Genomic DNA, 23,430 nt, shown 5'->3' on the forward strand with positions numbered 1-23,430 from the left:
TATGTAGATTATAGTGCGGAGTAAGTGACAAAGACCTACACCTATAAGTGGAGCGCTCAAACACATATATGGCTTACCAAACACATATATGGCTTACCAAACGTTATTCCGCTCAATAATGCAGTATACAGTACATGTAAAAAAAAATACAAGATAGTGCAGATGGTATATAAAGTGGCAGTGCAATAATGGCAGTGATATCATAGTGAATTTGTGCACTCACATTTTAAAGAGCCTGTATATGAAAACACTGGCTCCGTATTGAGGCTTGTGTACTTATTATGGAAGCACCACCCTTCTACTTCGGCTTGGGATGATTCTGGTCCTGAGCCTATGGATCCCGGCTCTAGATATATAAATTTTGTACCAATTCAAATGGGGATGGCACTACCCCTATGAAGATTCCTTGAAGGCTCCAAAAAAGGACTTGAGTAGGATTTAAAAAAGTAACACATTTATTGAAAATAAAACAAAATGAACATATAAAAGTCCTTTGAAACATATTCATTTTGTTTTTATTTTCAATAAATGTGTTACTTTTTAAAATCCTACTCAAGTCCTTTTTTGGAGCCTTCCAGGAATCTTCATAGGGGTAGTGCCATCCCCATTTGAATTGGTACAAAATGTATATACCTAGAGCCGGGATCCATAGGCTCAGGACCAGAATCATCCCAAGCCGAAGTAGAAGGGTGGTGCTACCATAATAAGCACACAAGCCTCAATACGGAGCCAGTGTTTTCATATACAGGCTCCTTAAAATGTGAGTGTACAAGTTCACTACAATATCACTGCTATTATTGCACTGCCACTTTATATACCATCTGCACTATCTTGTATTTTTTTTTTACATGTACTGTATACTGCATTATTGAACGGAATAACGTTTGGTAAGCCATATATGTGTTTGAGCGCTCCACTTATAGGTGTAGGTCTTTGTCCCTTACTACATATTTGTTTAGTGGAATTGAGGATATCTCCACACAAGTGTATAGAGCTGCCTGTAAATCATTTCTCACTTTCTAAGCACATTGTTACACACATTCCTCCGTAAAAAGAGGTAACCTGTGATTGGTATTCATAGCATAGAGATTAGTCTGGGAAGCAATCTCCTACCAGATGGTATCCTCCAAAAATAACTCCATATATTGCATAGTAGAGAAGTCCTGCACATTGACTTTAATGCCTGCGTTGGCACTAAAAGGAGGGATGTTAAGCTCAACTAACTGTGGAGGTACCAAGTCCTCCTCCACATTCGGCGTAGCAGATGAAGCACAGCTTCTTTTAGCAGCCGGCTCACAGGCAGATGACATGTCACTAAATGTGTCGCTAAACTGACCTGGGTCAAAATTGGATGCAGTGTCAGTAGCTTCAGACTCTGAAGCCAAGAAGGCATATGCCGCCTCCAAGCTATACATGCGCTGCATGTTTCACCAACACAAAACTAATAAATTGCTAACACAAAGTTTTTTTTTTTTTTGAAGTACTAATGCACTGCTGTAATAGGATTTGGCAAGGAAGGGGTTAAAATGGATTTTGTTTTTTTAATAGGTTTTTGACACTTCTAGCAACACTTTGAACACTGCAACAATCTATCCTCTCTGATCTCTGTCTCTCTCACCTCAAAACGCTACAGAGGAGAGAGAGGCAGAGATCAGTGTCAAAGTGATGTCACCAGGGCCGGACTGGCCTACCGGGAAACCGGGAAATTTCCCGGTAGGCCGCCGGCCCTGGGGCCGCTTTAAGATGTGGCTGCACAAGACAAGAAAATATTTTTCTCCCTTTACTTCGCCCTTCCGCGGACGGCCGATGCTTCTGCGGCTCATGGTTAGAAGAGCTGAGCGAGCGCAATGATTTTTCCTGCACCAGCCACCGAATGTGAGCGGCATATGACAACATGATGTCATATCCGGCCGCTGCGCAGCGGCGGATCTACACTGCACAGCATGGCGGCATCCCTTCCCTCCTGCACACAGGCACCGGCATCACTGAGCTGAGCTGCCCTGTCTGCATCTTGTAGTTCAGGTAAGAGTAAAGGGGTTTGGGGGACCTACTGTGTATTACATTTGAGGGGTGTATTAGATAGTGGGGAGGGGGCCAGTATTGTATTAGATAGTGGGGAGGGGGCCAGTATTGTATTAGATAGTGGGGAGGGGGGGCAGTATTGTATTAGATAGTGGGGAGGGGGGGCAGTATTGTATTAGATAGTGGGGAGGGGGGGCAGTATTGTATTAGATAGTGGGGAGGGGGGGCAGTATTGTATTAGATAGTGGGGAGGGGGGGCAGTATTGTATTAGATAGTGGGGAGGGGGGCCAGTATTGTATTAGATAGTGGGGAGGGGGGGCAGTATTGTATTAGATAGTGGGGAGGGGGGCCAGTATTGTATTAGATAGTGGGGAGGGGGGCCAGTATTGTATTAGATAGTGGGGAGGGGGGCCAGTATTGTATTAGATAGTGGGGAGGGGGGCCAGTATTGTATTAGATAGTGGGGAGGGGGGCCAGTATTGTATTAGATAGTGGGGAGGGGGGCCAGTATTGTATTAGATAGTGGGGAGGGGGGCCAGTATTGTATTAGATAGTGGGGAGGGGGGCCAGTATTGTATTAGATAGTGGGGAGGGGGGCCAGTATTGTATTAGATAGTGGGGAGGGGGGCCAGTATTGTATTAGATAGTGGGGAGGGGGGCCAGTATTGTATTAGATAGTGGGGAGGGGGGCCAGTATTGTATTAGATAGTGGGGAGGGGGGCCAGTATTGTATTAGATAGTGGGGAGGGGGGCCAGTATTGTATTAGATAGTGGGGAGGGGGGCCAGTATTGTATTAGATAGTGGGGAGGGGGGCCAGTATTGTATTAGATAGTGGGGAGGGGGGCCAGTATTGTATTAGATAGTGGGGAGGGGGGCCAGTATTGTATTAGATAGTGGGGAGGGGGGCCAGTATTGTATTAGATAGTGGGGAGGGGGGCCAGTATTGTATTAGATAGTGGGGAGGGGGCCAGTATTGTATTAGATAGTGGGGAGGGGGGCCAGTATTGTATTAGATAGTGGGGAGGGGGGCCAGTATTGTATTAGATAGTGGGGAGGGGGGCCAGTATTGTATTAGATAGTGGGGAGGGGGGCCAGTATTGTAGTAGATAGTGGGGAGGGGGGCCAGTATTGTATTAGATAGTGGGGAGGGGGGCCAGTATTGTATTAGATAGTGGGGAGGGGGGCCAGTATTGTATTAGATAGTGGGGAGGGGGGCCAGTATTGTATTAGATAGTGGGGAGGGGGGCCAGTATTGTATTAGATAGTGGGGAGGGGGGCCAGTATTGTATTAGATAGTGGGGAGGGGGGCCAGTATTGTATTAGATAGTGGGGAGGGGGGCCAGTATTGTATTAGATAGTGGGGAGGGGGGCCAGTATTGTATTAGATAGTGGGGAGGGGGGCCAGTATTGTATTAGATAGTGGGGAGGGGGGCCAGTATTGTATTAGATAGTGGGGAGGGGGGCCAGTATTGTATTAGATAGTGGGGAGGGGGGCCAGTATTGTATTAGATAGTGGGGAGGGGGCCACTAGTGTATTAGATAGTGGGGAGGGGGAGCAGTAGTGTATTAGATAGTGGGGAGGGGGGCCAGTAGTGTATTAGATAGTGGGGAGGGGGGCCAGTAGTGTACACAATTTCACATGCTGTTGTGCAAATGGGATAGACAACAGGTGGAAATCATAGGTAATTAGCAAGACACCCCCAATAAAGGAGTGGTTCCGCAAGTGGGGACCACAGACCACTTCTCAGTTCCTATGCTTCCTGGCTGATGTTTTGGTCACTTTTGAATGCTGGCGGTGCTTTCACTCTAGAGGTAGCATGAGTCAGAGTCTTCAACCCACTCAAGTGGCTCAGGTAGTGCAGCTCATCCAGGATGGCACATCAATGCAAGCTGTGGCAAGAAGGTTTGCTGTGTCTGTCAGCATAGTGTCCAGAGCATGGAGGCACTACCAGGAGACAGGCCAGTACATCAGGAGACATGGAGGAGGCCATAGGAGGGCAACAACCCAGCAGCAGGACCGCTACCTCCACCTTTGTGCAAGGAGGAACAGAAGGAGCACTGCCAGAGCCCTGCAAAATGACCTCCAGCAAGCCACAAATGTGCATGTGCCTGCTCATACTGTCAGAAACAGACTCCATGAGGGTGGTATGAGGGCCCGACGTCCACAGGTGGGGGTTGTGCCTACAGCCCAACACCGTGCAGGATGTTTGGCATTTGCCAGAAAACACCAAGATTGGCAAATTTGCCACTGGTGCCCTGTGCTCTTCACAGATGAAAGCAGGTTCACACTGAGCACTTGTAACAGACGTGACAGAGTCTGGAGATGCTATGGAGAACGTTCTGCTGCCTGCAACATCCTCCAGCATGACTGGTTTGGCAGTGGATCAGTAATGGTGTGGGTGGCATTTCTTTGGGGGGGGCGCACAGCCCTCCGTGTGCTCGCCAGAGGTAATCTGACTGCCATTAGGTACCGAGATGAGATCTTCAGACCCCTTGTGAGACCATATGCTGGTGCGTTTGGCCCTGGGTTCCTCCTACTGCAAGATAATGCTAGACCGTATGTGCCTGCAGTGTGTCAGCAGTTCCTGCAAGATGAAGGCATTGATGCTATGGACTGGCCTGCCCGTTCCCCAGACCTGAATCCAATTGAGCACATCTGGGACATCATGTCTCGCTCCATCCACCAACGTCCCGTTGCACCACAGGCTGTCCAGGAGTTGGCAGATGCTTTAGTCCAGGTCTAGAAGGAGATCCCTCAGGAGACCATCCGCCACCTCATCAGGAGCATGCACAGGCGTTGTAGGGGGGTCATACAGGCACGTGGAGGTCACACTTTGACTTGTTTTAAGGACATTACATCAAAGTTAGATCAGCCTGTAGTGTGTTTTTCCACTTTAATTTTGAGTGTGACTCCAAATCCAGACCTCCATAGGTTGAAAAATTTGATTTCCATGTTTTAATTTTTGTGTGATTTTGTTGTCAGCACATTCAACTATGTAAAGAACAAAGTATTTCAGAAGAATATTTAATTCATTCAGATCTAGGATGTGTTATTTTTGTGTTCCCTTTATTTTTTTGAGCAGTATATATATATATATATATATATAAATATAAATGCAACATATGAATACACAATCCAGCGCACTCGCTTATTCACTAAACAATGATTTAAAATCTTACACCGCACCTAGGCAAAAAATAATGGGTGTTTAGTTACATTGTATGACCATACATTGCACAAGCCTTCAACAATGTCAACATACCCCATCTTTGGCAGGATTTGTGATTAAGTGTCCACTAAAAAAGATTGGACATACCCCATTTGAATACCATGGGTTATTTGCTGTGTAAATGGTATGCCATGATGGGTGTAATTTTCTTTCCTGGGCTGCCATATGATCTCAAAGGCAGCATATCTGGCAAATTTCAATATGTAAAATCTAAAATGGGCAAGCCCTATATTTGACCCTTTAACTTTACAAAACCCCATAAAATCTGTCATCTTTTTTTAGTGCTGATGATAGAAGTCCAAATCACAAATTAAATAAAACTGTTTCATACTTTGCCCATTTTGTTTGATTTGTGATTTGTCCAGATAGCATTTAGGAATTCAGGATTTTAGACCAAAATTACAACAATTCAGATAACTAAAATACGACTATGACTAAAGCTAAATTGAAATAACAGCACAGAGGGGCTGGGGAAAGGCAAAAGAGACAGACCAGGTGTCAGGCCTGCCCCTGCGCCGCTTGCGGCGACCTTGCTTACCTCATCACAGCGAGCGGCATCATCTGGTCCTTGTCTCCAGACTGGCAGTGTGTCTGATGCTCCAGAGCAGCTTCATTATATGTGTGTTGCACCCGGTCATGTGACCTGGAACACAGTGATGACCTCCGAGACCACATGGGAGGGAAGAAACTCCTCCCCCATGTTGTGGTTAACACTAATTGGAGATTGGCCAATCACACACACCCTGTGTGTATATAAGCCAACCTCTACCTTGCCTCAGTGCCCTTTTGTGATCTTTGGTTTACCATTGAGCGTTGCACTTGTTATTTAAATTTCCTGGTTACTGATATTTGGCTTTGTCTCTCGTTTTTTCCATATCTCTGTTTCCCTTGACCTCGGCTCATGTTTTGACTTTCCCTTTTTGCATAACCCAACTATTCTAATGATCGGTATTACAATTCTCTCTACTCTGTTCTGTCTGCGTGTTAGGGTTCCCTAGTGAACGTTACACCAGGGCTTGGGGGGAGAGAGACACCTAGAGGGGCTGGAGGGGACATAAAAAGACACAGAGGGGCTGGGGAAGGGGTAAAAGAGACAGAAGCTTTAACTAGACCCATTCGATTTTAGTCATATCGACTAAAATCTACTGGAGATTTAATCGAATTAAACTAGACTAAAACTAAATGGCTTTTAAGTCCAGACTATGACTAAAACTAAATTAAAATGTGATTCCAAAATTAATGAAGTAAAAGTGAACTAAGGTGAAAAGAGCATTACTGGAAAAATATTTGTCAGCTATGTTTTCAGTTTGGATACTCTAGACTTAAATTTGAAATTCACTTTGAATTCTGACTCTAGTAAATAATCCTGTAAATTCTGCATATAAATAGATATGATGCAAAAGGTAAGCTAGTAGAAGAACTAGACAAAAGAGGTTACACTGAAGCTTGTTAATAAAGAAATGTGTGCTAGGTATTCATAGAATCCCTTTATATGTGAGATTGGCAGTTGTAAGTTGAAGTCTGCACTCTTCTGTCCTAAGTATAGCAAATATGCTACAAATGAGTTAAATAATTTTAAAAAATTGTCTGACAGGGTGAAATGTATCTTATATTTTATAATTTATCGATTGCAAGTATGGGCATTCCATTAAGTAACAAGCCACGTAGCCATTACTGGAAACTGTGTATAATAAAATAAAAACTGGAGAAAACTATAGAATCAGGGTTTTGTAGAAAGACACAGTGAATGTCAGTTTGATTATAACTCTCAACACGATAGAAATGACTTGAGAAAGGAAGATTTTTTTTTTCCATAAAAGGTGATATATTCAGCCCATTTGATAAGAATATTATTGATGTGCACTACGCAAAGCCAACTGACCGTGTGACCTTGGTAAACACTAATACAATCTTGAGATATATACATATTAGGTATCAATATATGTGACACACAGAAACACACATACACACACATATACATATACATATATATATATACCCATATCATGTAATTGTTCCTTTGCATCAATCAACTGCACATTGATGGTTTCTGGCTTGTTGACATTGTAATATGTTCCATCTGACAACAGGTGGATAATGACTGCAGCAACAACCACAGGTTGAACAAAGTAGGCCTGCGAAAAAAAAAAGAATATGAACTAATTGGGATCACAATTGCCAAATAAATACAGTCATTATTGTATGTGTATAAGCATATGATGCAAGGTACAGGATGACAATGATATTATATACAGACATTGCTGTGCAGACTGATATACATTTGAATATATAGAAATGTAGTGTAAAATACACCACCTAGTGGAACTCTAATACAAATATAAGTGATAGAGGGGTTCACTTACCCCACAATTTTGTGTTGTCTTAATTTCAGGAGTATGCTTTTAAACATACAATGAAGGGAACAAAGAGATTAAAAAAACATACAGTGTAGATGGTTTTGGGTGAAAATGAGTGATGAAAGTAAAAAACTGAAACCACTCACATGGTCTGGAGCCTATATAATATTGGCTCCGTAGGTAAGCCTATGTGCTCTTTGGGCAGCAACACGCCCCTTTCTCTGAGATGTACCTCCACAACAACAAGGAAACAAAAGAAGAAAGGGACCCAATGGGTGGTATATGTGCAAACAGGCAGATAATATATAGGTGGTAAATGTTATGCTCACCTAGTTGAGAGCCTTAAATTCCTGGCTCTGAGGGTGGTCAGCGATGTGCCAGTATGAAGGGATGGCACTTACCTGTAAAGATTCCCAGAGGCTCCAAGCTCTTCAATGGATAAAGAAAATTTATTGATTCCAAATAAAAAGTAAATATAAAACCAGAAATTTGGAGTGTATCAATTGTAAATAAAAGTCCAAATCAGCCGAAACGCGTTTCACTCGTCTGTGAGCTTCCTCAGTCAGCTGTAATGTAGCCTCAGGGATTTCTTGCTTTTTAAATGTTCCATTACTTCCTCTTTAAGGTCACATGATGTTCAATTGTCCAATCGTGGATGTGAATTTTCTATAGACATTAGTGTAGCCTGGTGACACCTGGGATTGAGGGCTCCCATTTGTTAACTTAATTTTAACACTCCTGTTTAATTGTAGCTAACGATATCATTGGTGTTTAAGAGATATTTGAAAAAAAAGGTAGGTGGTTGGCGGAAATGGTGCCATTTACCACTTCCGCCCTCCACAACTGGAAGTAGTATTTTTATTAGTAGTGGTTTCAGTTTTTTACTTTCATCACGCATTTTCACCAAAACCATCTACACTATGTTTTTTTATCTCTTTGTTCCCTTCATTGTATGTTTAAAAGCATATTCCTGAATTTAAGACAACACAAAATTGTTGGGGTAAGTTTACCCCTCTATCACTTATATTTGTATTAGCACTCCACTAGGTGGTGTATTTTACACTACATTTCTATATATTGTTAATATATTGTGGAAATAAGGGTATTCCACTTTATGTGTTTGAGCTGCTTTGTATTTTAGGCACTGAATAGTTTCACCCATCACCTCTGTAAAGAGGGTTTTTTTGTTTAAGTTTGCTATTCTTTTGAAAATTAACAGATTGGCAGGGCATGACAAAGGATATCATCCTGTACTTGCAGATTTTCATTGTTATTTTCAATGACTGTATTTCACCAATATTTTATGTACTTTTAATTATTAAAATCTTGATTGATAGATTGTGTGACAACGTGTTCAATAGTATGCAACAATTGCTATACACACCCACTTTTTCACTCCATTCCTTGCCCCTCCTAGCAGAAAATAATTTAATCCTATGGTGTTCTTTATTCATTCCTGTACCAATGCCTGCTTGCAATTGCCTATCCAGCTAACAGAAAAAAATATACTTAATTTTGACTAAGCACAACAGACCAGACAGACCAATCTGTGCTCTGCTGGACAGCTGCACAATGCGGCATACGGAGGCGTAACTAGAAACCATGAGGCCACGGTGCAAACATTGTCCTTGGGCCCCCCATATGTCTCATCGCTTCCCCCCCCAGCCCCTCCATGCATCACATTAATGCCCCCCAAGCTCCTCCGTGTCTCATTCATGCCCCACAGGGTAAGTGTGGCATGGTTGGGGGGTATGAGTATGACAGAATTGGAGGGGTTAATGTGATAGGGTGAGTGTGGAAGGGTGAAGGGGACAAGTGTGATAGAGTGATGGAGAATGAGTGTGACAGGATTGCGTGGGTGAGTGTGACAGTGCTAGAGAAGGTGAGTGTGATAGGGTGAGTGTGGCATGGGTAAGTGACAGGATTGGGGGAGTTATTGTGAGTGTGGCATGGTGAAGGGGGGGTGCCAGTATGTTTAGTGGGGTGACAGTTACACAAACACACAGGTGCATTAACTGACACACATGCAGATACACACCATATGACACATACAGATACCTACACGGACACACATGTGGATACACAGACACATTTACAGATGCACAGATACACATGCAAATACACAGACACACAAACTAACACACATACAGATACAAACACTGACACACATACAGATACACACGCACAAACTGACACACATTCGGATACACAGACACATATACAGACAGATACATACATGCAGATACACAGGCACTTAATGACAAACATTCAGATGCACAGAATGACACTCATAAAGACTGTTACAAACTGCCATTTGTAACTGGCCCTTTAAATGACAAATTACCCTGCTTCCCTGGATTGTGGAAAAGCCTATTTGCCAGCCTGCTTCCTCATGACTATGGCCCCTGGGAGATTGTGCCCCTGAAAACTTATGGACTTTTGTTGGGTGTGTATGGCCCTTTAAGAACCATCTGGGGACATATTGTGACTTTGTTTGTGGCTTTCTCCCACTTGGTTCAGTAAATGGTGCTTACTGAACCAAGTACCACACAGGCGGACCACCCAGAAGTGGAAACGTGCAGGCAATTTACCTCCCAGGCTGGTAGCCTGCTGTAGGTAAATTGCCAACCGCTGGGTGGCTGCAGTTCGTGCAAACGAACACGTGGCGGCGGCCATCTTTGTTCATTCGAACGAGGTCAGCGGTATGTGTAGCCAAATCCATGGAACTAAAATCGGATACACATTTCACCGAACACCGCTGACCCTTACCTTCTCCTACATTGAACTTTCAGCTGCAGAGACTAAGTCCCGTTCGAAGATTCGAACGCACGTTTGAATGGGACTTAGTCATTTTTCTGCATAAAATTGACCGGCCGCACAGCCCAAATCTATGGAACTGTTTTGGGCAAGAAAATGTGCTTGCGGTCGGTCATAAAGCACTTCCGTCTAACTTTTTATGCACTGGAGGGATTTGTGTGATTTTTGGTTATGTTTATAAAGTGTGCTGATTCTAAATAATGTGAATTTATGAAGATTGGATGTATGGTTTTAAAGTTACAGTGTATGTGTAAAAACTGTATTTTTCCTGCTTGTGATAATTATGTTAACCATAATTATATCACAGGCAGAGGGGGAGGATTTTGTGTGTAATTGCTGGGAGTGTTTTCTGTAATGTACGTGTGTTATTGGTTGTGCTGTAAAACCCTGTGTGTGGTCCTATCTAAGGGAAACCTGCATAAAAGGTTATTTTGGTGCCAATAAAACAGAATGTCTTGACCTTCTAACTTGCAGCCTTGACTCATGTTTGTAGGGGACAGCTATAATCACTACAGGGATTGCTATGCTCTTCATACCTTAGCTACTGAGCTCTTGTAAGAGCTCTTGTTCCTGATCCTGCTTCGCTCTACAGAAGGAAGAGGTTCACCTACTGGAGCCTGGAGCCTGGTCGTAGGTCCAGTGTGGATAGCAGACGGCTAGATCCTAGCCCAGCAGCTGCGGTTCGTGGAGTCTGCAGTACTTATGGTGTCTACACAGTAGTTATGGTGTCTACGGTGCTGTGACGAGACCAATCTCGCCACTGTGCATTGGAGGAGCCTGGTTGCCCGTCTGCTGCCTTTAGACTATGGCCCCATGTTGAAACGCTTGATTTTCCCCTGCAAAGACACGAAAGCCAGGTCATTCGGTGCTTGCCCTGTTTGGGCGGTGATACCCCAGATGGCTATGCCATGGAGCCCATTCGTATAATGAAAGACTATGGGAAAGACTTTGGCTCCATGGCATTTGAACTGTATGTGTGTGATCTGAGCGCCATTCAGTAATAATGTGCGCTCAGATCTGAGCTATCTGGGCATATGTTGAATGTACCTGTTTTGTGTAATGGCTGCACAGTTATATATTTTTATGTATTTTCAATGGAGTTTTGCCTCTGTCCTTGGAGATAATTGGATTACTTCCCAATTATTTCCAGGTTAGAAGACTCTGTGGAACTGGTTTTGGGCAGAGAAGCCATTCATTTGGTCACAAAGGACTACGATCTATCTTTTGAACCACTGGACCAATTTGTATGATTTTGCCGTATGTTTGTATTTGGATATGTTGATATGCTGAAAATGTAAGATTTATGTGAATGTGATGCATACTTTTAAAGTTATGAATAAACTGTATTTCTCTGTCTGTGATAATTACATTACCCATTGTGCAAGGTAATTGTATCACAGGCAGAGGGGAGGATTTTGTGTGGGAGTGTCATTGATTCAATTCATCTCTATGAGGAGATGCTGATTGGCAAGGGCTGTGTTTGAATCATTTTGGCTCTGTACCTGATCTGCCTCTTTGTCAGTCTCAGCCAACCCTATGGGGAAGCACTGTGATTGGATCAGGCTACCACTTCTGATGATGTCAGTAGAGTGCTTGTTTTTTATTTTAGGCAAACAGCATGTAGATCTACAGCTTCTGGCTTGAATACAGTGAGATGTTGCTATATGTATGGAGGCATGAGGGGCCCAGGGGGTGCTAAATTCTGGTTTTAACACTATAGGATCAGGAATACAGGAATATTTTTCTGAGTAAATTGCTTGTTTCATTACCTTCCTTTAATATATTTTCTTTTAAAAAGCTATGAATATATGCTGTCATTGGACCAAAATCTTCCCTTATCAAGGCAATGTCAGCTAAAGCTTGAGCCTTAAGCTCTTTGAGCAAGTTGATGATGTTGGTTTTGCTCGCAGGCACTTGTTTAGGAGGTGGAGTGCAAGCCTGTTGGGTGGTCCCTTTATTTGCAGGTGCCACAGCAGTCTCACCCTCGCTTTCATCAGAGGAGTAGTCTGATGCCTCTTATCTGGGGGCCATCTTGGTAGGACTCGGCCGCAGAGTTACTCTGAACAAATCACCTATATTTCTAGATGCCAGCATCGTCTTACATTTTAAGTGTTTGGATTTGCATCCCATTATGTTTGGACAAGTGTTGGAGGTAAGTGGAACTTCCAAATCTGCTTGTAATATAAATTATCTGCGGAGTTCTCCCGGAGCTCAGTGCTGACATGTCTGCTTGAGTTGAGCGCTAGCTCCGCCTCCCATTAGAATTATTCCTTTTGTTGACCATGGGCAGAACTCTGTAATATGAGGGGTTATTGTTTTTTCAAAATATTTATGGAATATGTTGGGCCTGGCTTGGCCTGGTGATATTCTGTATTCTAATCTATGAATGACCTAGTCAACCTCTTCTTTGCTAATTTCTCTATTCAAAGATTTTAGTTGGTCAAACATCTCAATAGAACAGTTATCATTTGAACAGATATTTTAAACAGTTATTTCGCTTTAGTTTTCAATTAGATCCTCCGGAATTTTAGCTGCAGAGTTATATAGTAATATAATTTGAATTGATTTCCTATTTCTTTGAGTTTGGAATAAATCTTGTCTCCTTTAATTTTTTTAGGTATTTTATTATCAGCTTTTTGCTTTTTCAATTTGTTCGACAGCATGCAATCTACTTTATTATTTCAATAGTAAAACTTAATTTTCAGTTTCGGTAGATTGTATTCTATTCTTGCAGAAATCTTTTGATTTATTCTCTCTCTTCTATCTCTCTATTCTTTTAACAAATTAATATTTTTCTACAGAGAAATTGGTGTTGTAAAGTATTGTCATGCATAAAAAAGGGCATTCATTCTCGGGATGAGAATATCATTTTGCCTCTTTATAAATCAATGGTAAGACCACATCTTGAATATGCTGTGCAAATTTAGGCACCTGTTCTAAAGAAGGATATTATGGCACTATAAAAAGTGCGGAGGCGGGCTACGAAATTAATAAAATGAATCTAACACTTCAGCTATGAAGAAAAGTTAACAAATGTAAACCTCTTTAGTATAGAAAAATGTCAACTCAGAAGGATGTGATAACATTATACATATATATACGGGGCCAATACAAACAATTGTGTGGAAATCTATTCACAAACCAGACTTTGCATAGGACACAAGGTCTTGCGTTTAGACTGGAAGAAAGAAGATTTAGTCTAAAGCAAAGAAAAGTTTTTTTACCGTAAAAACAATAAGGATGTGGAATTCTCTGCCTGAAAAAGTGGTTTTATCAGAGTCCATACAGATGTTTAAACAGTAACTACGTCGCTGGAGAGGGGATATGATAACATTATACAAATATATTCAGGGCAAATCCAAACCATTGTGTGGAAATCTATTCACAAATCAGACTTTACATAGGACACAATGGCATGCATTTAGACTGGAAGAAAGAAGATTTTGTCTAAGGCAAAGGAAAGGTTTTTTTACTGTAAGAACAATAAGGATGTGGAATTCGCTGCCTGAAGAAGTGGTTTTATCAGAATCCATACAGATGTTCAAACAGCTACTAGATGCATACTTGCAAAAACAGAATATTCAAGGATATAATCTTTCAACGTAGGGTAATAACTGCTTGATCAAAGGATAAATCTGACTGCTATTCTGGGGTCAAGAATTTTTTTCCTAGCTTGTTGCAAAATTGAAAGCGCTTCAAACTGGGTTTTTTTTTTTTTGCCTTCTTTTGGATCAACAGCAAAAAACAAATGTGAGGAAGGCTGAACTTGATGGACACAAGTCTGTTTTCAGCTATGGAACTATGTAACTATATTAAATACTTATTTAAAAGCTTCCTACGTGTAGTTCTGTTAAACTATAACAAGTTATATTGTGGTGAGTCCTATACTCTTATCCCCCATCATATATATCCACCTATTACATTATATTACATAGGAATCACAGCACCCAACCCTGCAGGAATTGCAATAAGCAGAGGTAGCATTTCTGGATGATCGTTTCCCACCCACCCTGCCCCAAATCCCACCCTCCCCATGGTAATCATTACATTTATAGATAATTTAAACTATCTAGCTTTCCTTACAAACCAATCATGTCCACCAAGCCCCCCACACCTAAAATAGCTAAACTCACACAATACCTCTTTAACCCTTAACCCTCCAAACCACAGCTCTTAAAAACACAGCACCTATTCTCCTACTAATGTTCTCACTTCTATTTTTCACTTTCTCTCTCACTTCCCTCATTATTACAATCTCTCTCATGTTACTTACCTGTTCCTGTTGACACCATCTCCATTGCTCCCTCTCTGCTTCCCCATCTCTATATTCATCACATGCACGTCACTCATATTTATCTAGTCTTTCTCCACAAACCCCTCCTAAATTGCCTAAATGCAAACGCTCATCCCCAACAAATCATACTCCCACTTTCTCTTCCTTTCCATCCTACTGCATCCTACTGCTCCTAGCAGCTGGTGATGTCTCTCCAAACACTGGTCCCTCCACTACTCAGCCAGGTACAAACACCAGAAACCACAACAACCTAATGTCCATTCCATGTAATTCTCACTATAATTCCTCCTTTAAAGCTGCCCTCTGGAATGCACGCTCTGTGTGCAGCACCTTTAAATCAACTTGCATCCATGACCTACTTATCTCACACTCCCTAAACCTACTTGTACTAACCAAAACATGGCTCTCTCCCTCTGATACTGCTACCCCTGCCTCACTATCCTTTGGTGGTCTTTACTTTACCCACAATCCAAGACATGCAGAAAGTAATGGTGGCGGTGTAGGTTTTTTCCTTTCACCCCACTGCTCCTTTAAAACTCTGCCCACCCCCCCTTCCCTCTCTTTTCCATCATTTCAAATTCATTCAGTTCGCCTTTTCAAACCCTTCTCTGACGTTATCTATCATCCCCCTGGTTCCCCTCTCCTCTTCCTTGACCACTTTGCTGCCTGGCTACCCTACTTCCTCTCTTCTAACATTCCATCCCTAATTCTTGGAGACTTCAATATTCCTATTAACCCACCTTTGACCTCAGTATCCTAAACTACTTTCAATTACTTCCTCCCTTGGGCTATTACAGTGGGCTAATTCTCCCACCCATGTAGCTGGCAATACCCTCAACCTTATTTTCTCTTATTCATGTACAGTATCTAATATCTGCAACACTCCATTTCCTCTCTCCGATCACCACCTCTTATTGCTTGCTCTCGATTACCCCCTAACCCAACAACCTTAGCCTAATCCCCCCTCAACTTAGGAGGAACCTTAATTCTATTGACCTCCAGCAGCTGTCAGCTGAAATTGATTCACAACTGCTATCCATCCCTTCCCTCTCCTGTCCCTCAATTTACCATCTCCAATTTACCATCTCCACACTACCTTCACCTCCTCCCCTTGTCCTTGGTCCCCTTCTGTTTCTCTTTATACTGCCTCTCTTGGCAAACTAATAGCCTCTTTTGCATTCAACTACCACATGTACGCTGATGACACCCAAATGTATGTCACTGCTTGCCTTTCTTCCATCTCTGACTGGACGTCCTTGCGCTTTCTGAAACTCAATCTCTCTAAAACTTAACTCATTGTCTTTCCTCCTCCTAATACTGATCCTCCTCTCTCACTCTCCCTTCAAGTCAGTGATATCCATATAAGTCCATCCTTGCAAGCACGCTGTCTTGGCCCACTGTAGTCTGTTATGAATGCCGCCACCAGACTGACTTTCCTCTCTAGTCGGTCCTCTCACACCTCACCCCTCTGCCAGTCCTTACATTGGCTCCCTGTATCCTATATGAGTCAATTCAAAGTGCTAACCCATACATATAAAGCACTGAACAAGTCTAGCCCCTCTTATATCTCTTCACAGATCCATAGGTATGCCCCTCCTCGTTCCCTCTGCTCTGCCCGTGACCACCTCCTAAAAATCTTGGAGAGGCATTGCCACTTTCCACTGCAAGAGGCTGTTTACTTTGGGACTGTGTCAGTGATGTATCTACACTGGTTTTTACTTCTTTTGATATACCACTGTAAGGGGGCAATAGGCCTATAGAAATTATTCCTTCAGAGTTACATCAGACGCACATTAACTTAACTCAGTCGTCAATTTCAAAACACCTTTTTCTGTATTTATGCCTTTATCTTTACTCCGCAGGTGTTACGTAAAATATACGTTTTGTACCTGGGTGTCTGTAGTCTTGGGCTCAATACAGGGATCGGGAGTGTATCGTGCTTTCCTGGTCCTGTTTGCGTCTTGCTAAGGTACCTCCTTTTGTCATCCGACCTCCTCCAGTATCAATATACCCCTAGCATCTTTCCATGGGAAGTCTGGGGTAGCGCTCCACTATACCCTCTCCGTTCACTGGTTACTTCTGTGTTCATAGGCAGCTCTCTCCCTTCTTTGAGTTAGGTGTTTAGCGTGCCTCGTGGTCAGCTCTCTCCCCGGCTCCTTTTAATTTTTTCTGTGTTGAAGCGCTCCCTACCCCTCACGGCATGCACGTGTTACATCATCAGCCCTGTAGCCCTGCAGTAACCACCTAAGTTCTATGTTGCACATATTGTTTATGTTAGAATGAGTATAATCAGGGTATTTTAGTGATCACTTTTTTATGATACATGTTATAGATTGTGATACGTGTATAGAATAATTAAATTGTTTGCGCACAAATTTATTAAATACACTTAATAAAGCCTCCGAAGATACTGGATATATTGTATCTATTTAATAAGCTGCTACTAACTTGTATTTAGTATACACAAACTTCAAAGTAGATCTAATTAATCAGTAACTATGTCTACATGCACCACTAGATTATTTATATTTATTGGGAAGCTTTATCTTTATTGTATATCTAATTGTTACGGTTGCCTCCAGGCTGGCTGGAAGTTGGACCGTAGAAAGGATGCTCCTAGCACTCACTAAAGGACCATCAGCACCGTAGACACCATAACTACTGCATAGCCACCATAAATACTGCAGACTCCACGAACCGCTGCTGCTGGGCTAGGATCTCGCCATCTGCTATCCACCCTGGACCTACGACCAGGCTCCAGGTTCCAGTAGGTGAACCTCTTCCTGTTGTAGAGGGAAGCAGGATCAGGAACCAGAGCTCTTACAAGTATGAAGAGCATAGCAATCCCTGTAGTGATTATAGCTGTCCCCTACAAACATGAGTCAAGGCTGCAAGTTAGAGGGTCAAGTCATTCTGTTTATTGTCACCCAAAGGGCTTTCTTTTATGCAGGTTTCCCTTAGATAGGACCACCCACAGGGTGTTACAAAACAACCAATCACACAAGTACATTACAGAAAACACTCCCAGCAATTACACACAAAATCCTCCCCCTCTGCCTGTGATATAATTATGGTACACAATACTTAACATAATTATCACAGGCAGGAAAAATACAGTTTTTACACATATGCTGTAACTTTAAAACCATACATCCAATCTCCATAAATAGAATAGAATAGAATAGAATCAGCAACCTTTAAATATAAACATAACCAAAAATCAGACAAATTCATCCAGTGGATACAAAGTTATACAGAAGTCCTTTATGACCGACCGCAAGCACATTTTCCTGCCCAAAGCAGTTCCATAGATTTGGGCTGTGCGGTCGGTCTAGTTTATGCAGAAAAATGACTAAGTCCCATTCAAATGTGCGTTCGAATCTTCGAACGGGACTTAGTCTCTGCAGCTAAAAGTTCGGTGTAGGAGAAGGTAAGGGTCAGCGGTGTTCGTTGAAATGTGTAGCCGATTTTAGTTCCATGGATTTGGCTACACATACCGCTGACCTCGTTCGGATGAACAAAGATGGCCGCCATCACGTGTTCGTTTGCACGAACAGCGGCCACCCAGCGCTCTGAAATTAACCTGCAGTAACCTCACAGCCTGGGACGTAAATTGCCTGCACACATCCATTTCTGGGTGGTCCGACTGTGTGGTACTTGGTTCAGTAAGCCCCATTTACTGAACCAAGTGGGAGAAAGCCAGGAACAAGTTATTTTACAGGTCTGGGGACATAGTCTTAAAGGGGCATTGTTCAACAAAGTCACAATATGTCCCCAGACGGTTCTTAAAGGCCCATACACACCTAATAAAAGTTCATACGTTTTCAGGGGTACAATCTCCCAGGGGCCATAGTCATGAGGAAGGAGGCTGGCAAATAGGCTTCTCCACAACCCAGGGAATCAGAGCAATTTGTCAATTAAAGGGCCAGTTACAAATGGCAGTTTGTAACACTAATTATAAGGGTTAAGCCCAAGGTAGTGCTGGTACTACCTGAACTGACATATTATTGTTGTTAATTCTTTAATGCTCAGTGGAGAATTCTTGTGATTTGATATATAATATTATACTTCATTTACTATAGTAAAGGAACACAATAGTGTTAGGAATACAATATCGCATTCCTACCACTAGAGGTCCCTTTGCTCCCCCCTGCTCACTGTGAATAAATATTTTAAAAAACATTTTACTTTACCCGATTCTCTCAAAACTGAGGGGGTGAAGGGGGGAGGGGCACATGCACGGAGAGTGCCATGCATTCATTAGGCCTTCCCTGTAGGAAAGCATTGACTGAATGCTTTCATAAGGGGATTTTTAAGATGCAGGACACCCTCTTGCAAAGTGTGAGGATGTCCAGCATCTTTTCATGAAGTTAAACTCTGTGAATGGACAGGAAGCAGCTCTAATGATTGTCTGGGAGACAGCCACAAGAATTAGTCTTAACCCAGCAATAAAAACATTGCAGTTTCTGAAAATATAAAACTGCAATGTATTGCAGTTTTACAAAAGAAATATAAAAGAAAATAATACAATAAATTAATACATATTTTCATAAATAAATAATATAAACATTGCCCATAAACTTTAACTCAACAATATATTGATATACGTGCCATACTTACCTTTAACCAGAAACTCACACCATGTGAACTGACCGTGCAAGGAAACCAAGCATGTTGGGATATTGCTTCATTCATTTCAACCACCTTGGTTTGACACACCTATTAAATGTAGGAAGAGTAAGAATAGAAGGTGAGCAAAGAGATGATAAATCCAAATTTAGTACCATCTACCAGAAACAGTCTTGCTATTCTCAAAACAAACAGAAAATGACTAAGACTATTAGGTTTAAACTGGCAATAATTTATTCAATGTTCACACAAAAAACAGCCAAGAAACCAACCAAGATGCACATAGACATGATTGCAAAGGAGTCTCCATGACATGGGCACAAATGACCAGCAACAGCCTCCTACAGCTTGGAACATTTCTTAATAATTGCTCGCAATGCAGTTTTTAATTATGTTTCTCTATCGTGTAAAGAAGTGGGACTCTAAAACTTGCTCAAGCCCATGTACCACCTCTAATCTCTCCAATATTCAATTTCCACCATCTGCTGTCCATTGACATCAGCATACCCGGTAACCAAATTACACTACCCTCACCACATCAGTCTTGCAGAAGCCTCCATTGTCTTGACCTACATTGATTCTCCACCAACCTCCAGAGTCTCCTTTCACCCATCTCAAACTTAACCTGCCCTAACACTGCAATCTACCTCTACAACTCCACTCTCTCCTCTCAACTAGACATGATGGCACCTACTACACTTAAATGCAGCAAGCGCCCCTAATTACAACCCTGGCACACCAAGCTGACCCAATACATCCAAAAATGTTCCAGAACTGTTGAAAGCTGCTGGAGAAAGTCTCACTCTGCATCTGACTTCCTCCACTATAAATTCATACTGCGCTCCTACAGTCTGGCTCTTTCCTCTTCAAAAGAAAACTACTTCAATTCACTCATAACCACACTCTCCCAGGATCCCAAATGACTGTTTCATGCTTTTAACTCTCTTCTTTGCCCTGTTGTGCCTCCTCCACCTACCAACTTGACCACCACAAACTTTGCAACTAACTTCACTGAGAAGATCTCTATAATCAGGAAAGAGATCTCTCATCTCTCTCCATACCCTACCAACTTTCCCCCTAACCACACTCCCTCAGCTGTCTTATGCTCATTTGCACCTGCTACAGCAGAAGAGGTTTCTGCTCTGCTCCATTCCTCCTGCCCCACCACCTGGCACATTTCCTCTACCCTTCAAACATGCAACCATTACCCTGATTCATCTTTTGATTTATGCATTAGACCTCTTTGGTATACTGCACCATTATGGGATTTTGGGTTTTCTCTCTCTCTATGTATTGAATGATCCTCTCCTGAGAGTTCATCAATAATATAAGTATATTTTATTTACACGTTTTGGGTATGAATCAAGGTTCAATTTTGGCCACTTATGTTATGTGCTCCACTTATATAACTTTTACCCATTACCCCACTTCTAAAAAACATTGACAACCTTGACCCTAATTCCCCATCCAACTATCCCCCTATTTCACTACTGCCGTTTGCCTCCAAGATCCTTGAGAGAGTTGTGTATACGAGGTTGACAGACTTCCTTGAACCCAATTCTCTGCTTGACCCGCTTCAATCTGGATTCCATGCTCGTCACTCTGTTGAAACAGCTGTGAACAAAGTATCCAATTAACTTATCACTGCAAAACCCGGTGGCCACTACTCTATCCTAATTCTCCTTGACCTTTCTGCTGCTTTTGACACTGTTTATCATTAACTGCCTCTTCTCCTCCTTCGTAATCTCGGTCTACATGTCATGATGTTCCTGAGCAGGTCAGGGAGGAGACAATTGCCAGGGTTATTGGTTTAAACTTTGTCTTTTTTGACATAACAATTTACTTGAAAGAAAGAATTAAGGCAATATGCCACAAAAAAAGGATACGTTGAGAGTTAAAACAGAATAAAGGCAATATGCCACAAACAGGATATCTTGAAAGTAAATGAATAAAGTATTTTATATACAAGTAGGTTTGATGTTATTCCCAAGTAGGTTAGTAATTTGTGGAATGTCACACTGCAGCCAGGTTCAGGATGATACAGGGTTGAAATGGTTAACGCTGGCAAGTACTTTCAGTATAATATATAGTACAGGTTGCTTACATGATTATGCAGAGTTGCAGTAGTTGAGACAGGTAAATAAATCCCAGTATAATGTAATACAGGTTGCTGCCAGGATCACGCAGTGTTGCAGCAGTTAAAACAGGTAAGTAGATTCCAGTATAATGTAATACAGGTTGCTTACAGGATCTTGCAGAGTTGCAGTAATTGAAGATAAGAGTTTCAGGAGGATTCCGGTGACGGGACACACAGTCTCAATAGAGGATCAGGATGTTTTCAGGAGCCAGGATATGAAGTTCTATGTCAGAACACTGACTTCAATGTAAAGGCCATGTGAAGAGTTTGGTGTGGCCTTTTACAGCAGACTTGGAAGATCATATGAAGCAGGTGAGAGCAACTGAGGATTGACTAGTGGCTAGGGAGGCCACAAGAGGCGAGAAACAGGAATTGCAACAATAAAATAAAGCAATATTTTGGTTGTCAGGATAGGATCCTGACACTACAAGGTCTATTGCTCTCTCCTTGTGCTCTTCCTACCTCTCACAATGTTCTTTCAGTGTTTCTTTCTCTGGCTCTGCCTCTTCTCCCCAATCCCTCTCTGTTGGTGTTCCCCAAGGGTCTGTCCTTGGTCCCCTATTGTTTTTAATCTATACTTGGTAAACTCATTAGCTCCTTTGCTTCCAGTATCATTTCTATACGCATGACAAGCAAATGTATCTGTCCTCCTCTTATTTCTCACCACCCCTCTTAGCTCGTGTCTCTGATTCCTCTCTGCTATTTCCAAATGGAAGGCTGCTCATATCCTTAAAACTTAACCTGTCCAAAACAGAACTTCTGGTCTTCGCTGCTTCCAAATCAATGGTGCTACTATCCGCTATACTTCACAGGCTCACTGCCTAGGTGTTTTCTTTGACGCCGACCTCTCCTTCACCCTTCATATCCAATCAATCAATCAATCACCAAATCCTGCCACTTCCATCTAAAAAACACAACGTGCATCTGACTCTATTTAATGCCTGATACGGCTAAGATGCTTGTCCATGCCGCTGTCCTCTCGCCTTGACTAATGTAATCCACTTTTCAATGGTCTTACGTGTTCCCAACTTGCTCCATTACAGTCTATAATGAATGCGGTGGCGAGACTCATCTTGCTGTCCACCTGCACCTCCCATGTCTCCCATCTCTGTCAGTCCCTACATTGGCTTCCTGTAAGATATAGGACTCAGTTTAAGATCCTGATACTTGCTTACAAATCTCTACACAATGCTGCTCCAACCTATTTATCCTCAATAATACACAAATATGTCCCGTCTAGGCCGGGGAGACCTACGTCTAACCTCTGTTCATACTTCTACCTCTGATCCTCCTGTTAAAGACTTCACTAGGGCTGCACCATTCCTATGGAATGCCTTTCCCTGCTCTTTGAAAACTTACTTCTTTAGGAAAGCATATCAATTAAACTGTGAACAGCTTTCTCTCCCCGCACCCATCCTCTCCTGCTACTGCCATCAAAACAACACTTAGTGAATACTATCCTAGCAACATACTTTTCTACCATACCCTTACCTTTTGTGTCATTATACCCCAGTCCCTCTAGAATGTAACTGTAACGGATCCACTGGCACCCCGACTGGGTACCTCCGTTGAAAGATGCTCCTAGCGCTTCCAGAGGACTCCAAGCACTCCACCAGACACCATAAGCACCGCAGGCTGCAGCTATCTCCCTTCAGAACGAAGCAGGAACAAGCTCTTACAAGAGCTCAGTGATTATAGCAAGGGAATATGCCTAGCATAGCAATCCCTTGTAGCAGATCCCCCCAATAAGAGACAGGACTCAAGTTGAGGGTAAAAATAGAACTCACTGGCTGCTAGCTTGCAGCCCTTTTTATTAGGTGCTCCCATGAAGGGGAGGGACACACACAGTAACGTACATTAACCAATCACACAATAGTTACATCCCACACATAGCCCTCCCCTCTACCTGTAAACTAATTATCTGTACACACAGGAAAATACA

General features: G+C 42.3%; 1 protein-coding gene across 1 annotated transcript in view; it reads right to left on the reverse strand.

Moving 5' to 3' along the window:
• The window catches only part of PAPPA (pappalysin 1), a 2,329,021-nt gene that overhangs the window by 1,124,190 nt on the left and 1,181,401 nt on the right, over positions 1–23,430 (reverse strand). The window contains exons 11-12 of the mRNA XM_063432310.1: positions 19,343–19,441; positions 7,254–7,389 (exon numbers count right to left, since the gene is read on the reverse strand). Coding sequence (XP_063288380.1) covers positions 7,254–7,389; positions 19,343–19,441 — 235 coding nt within the window. The remainder of the gene's footprint in view (positions 1–7,253; positions 7,390–19,342; positions 19,442–23,430) is intronic.

This window comes from Pelobates fuscus, chromosome 9 (genome assembly GCF_036172605.1).
Source record: "Pelobates fuscus isolate aPelFus1 chromosome 9, aPelFus1.pri, whole genome shotgun sequence".
NCBI lineage: Eukaryota > Metazoa > Chordata > Amphibia > Anura > Pelobatidae > Pelobates > Pelobates fuscus.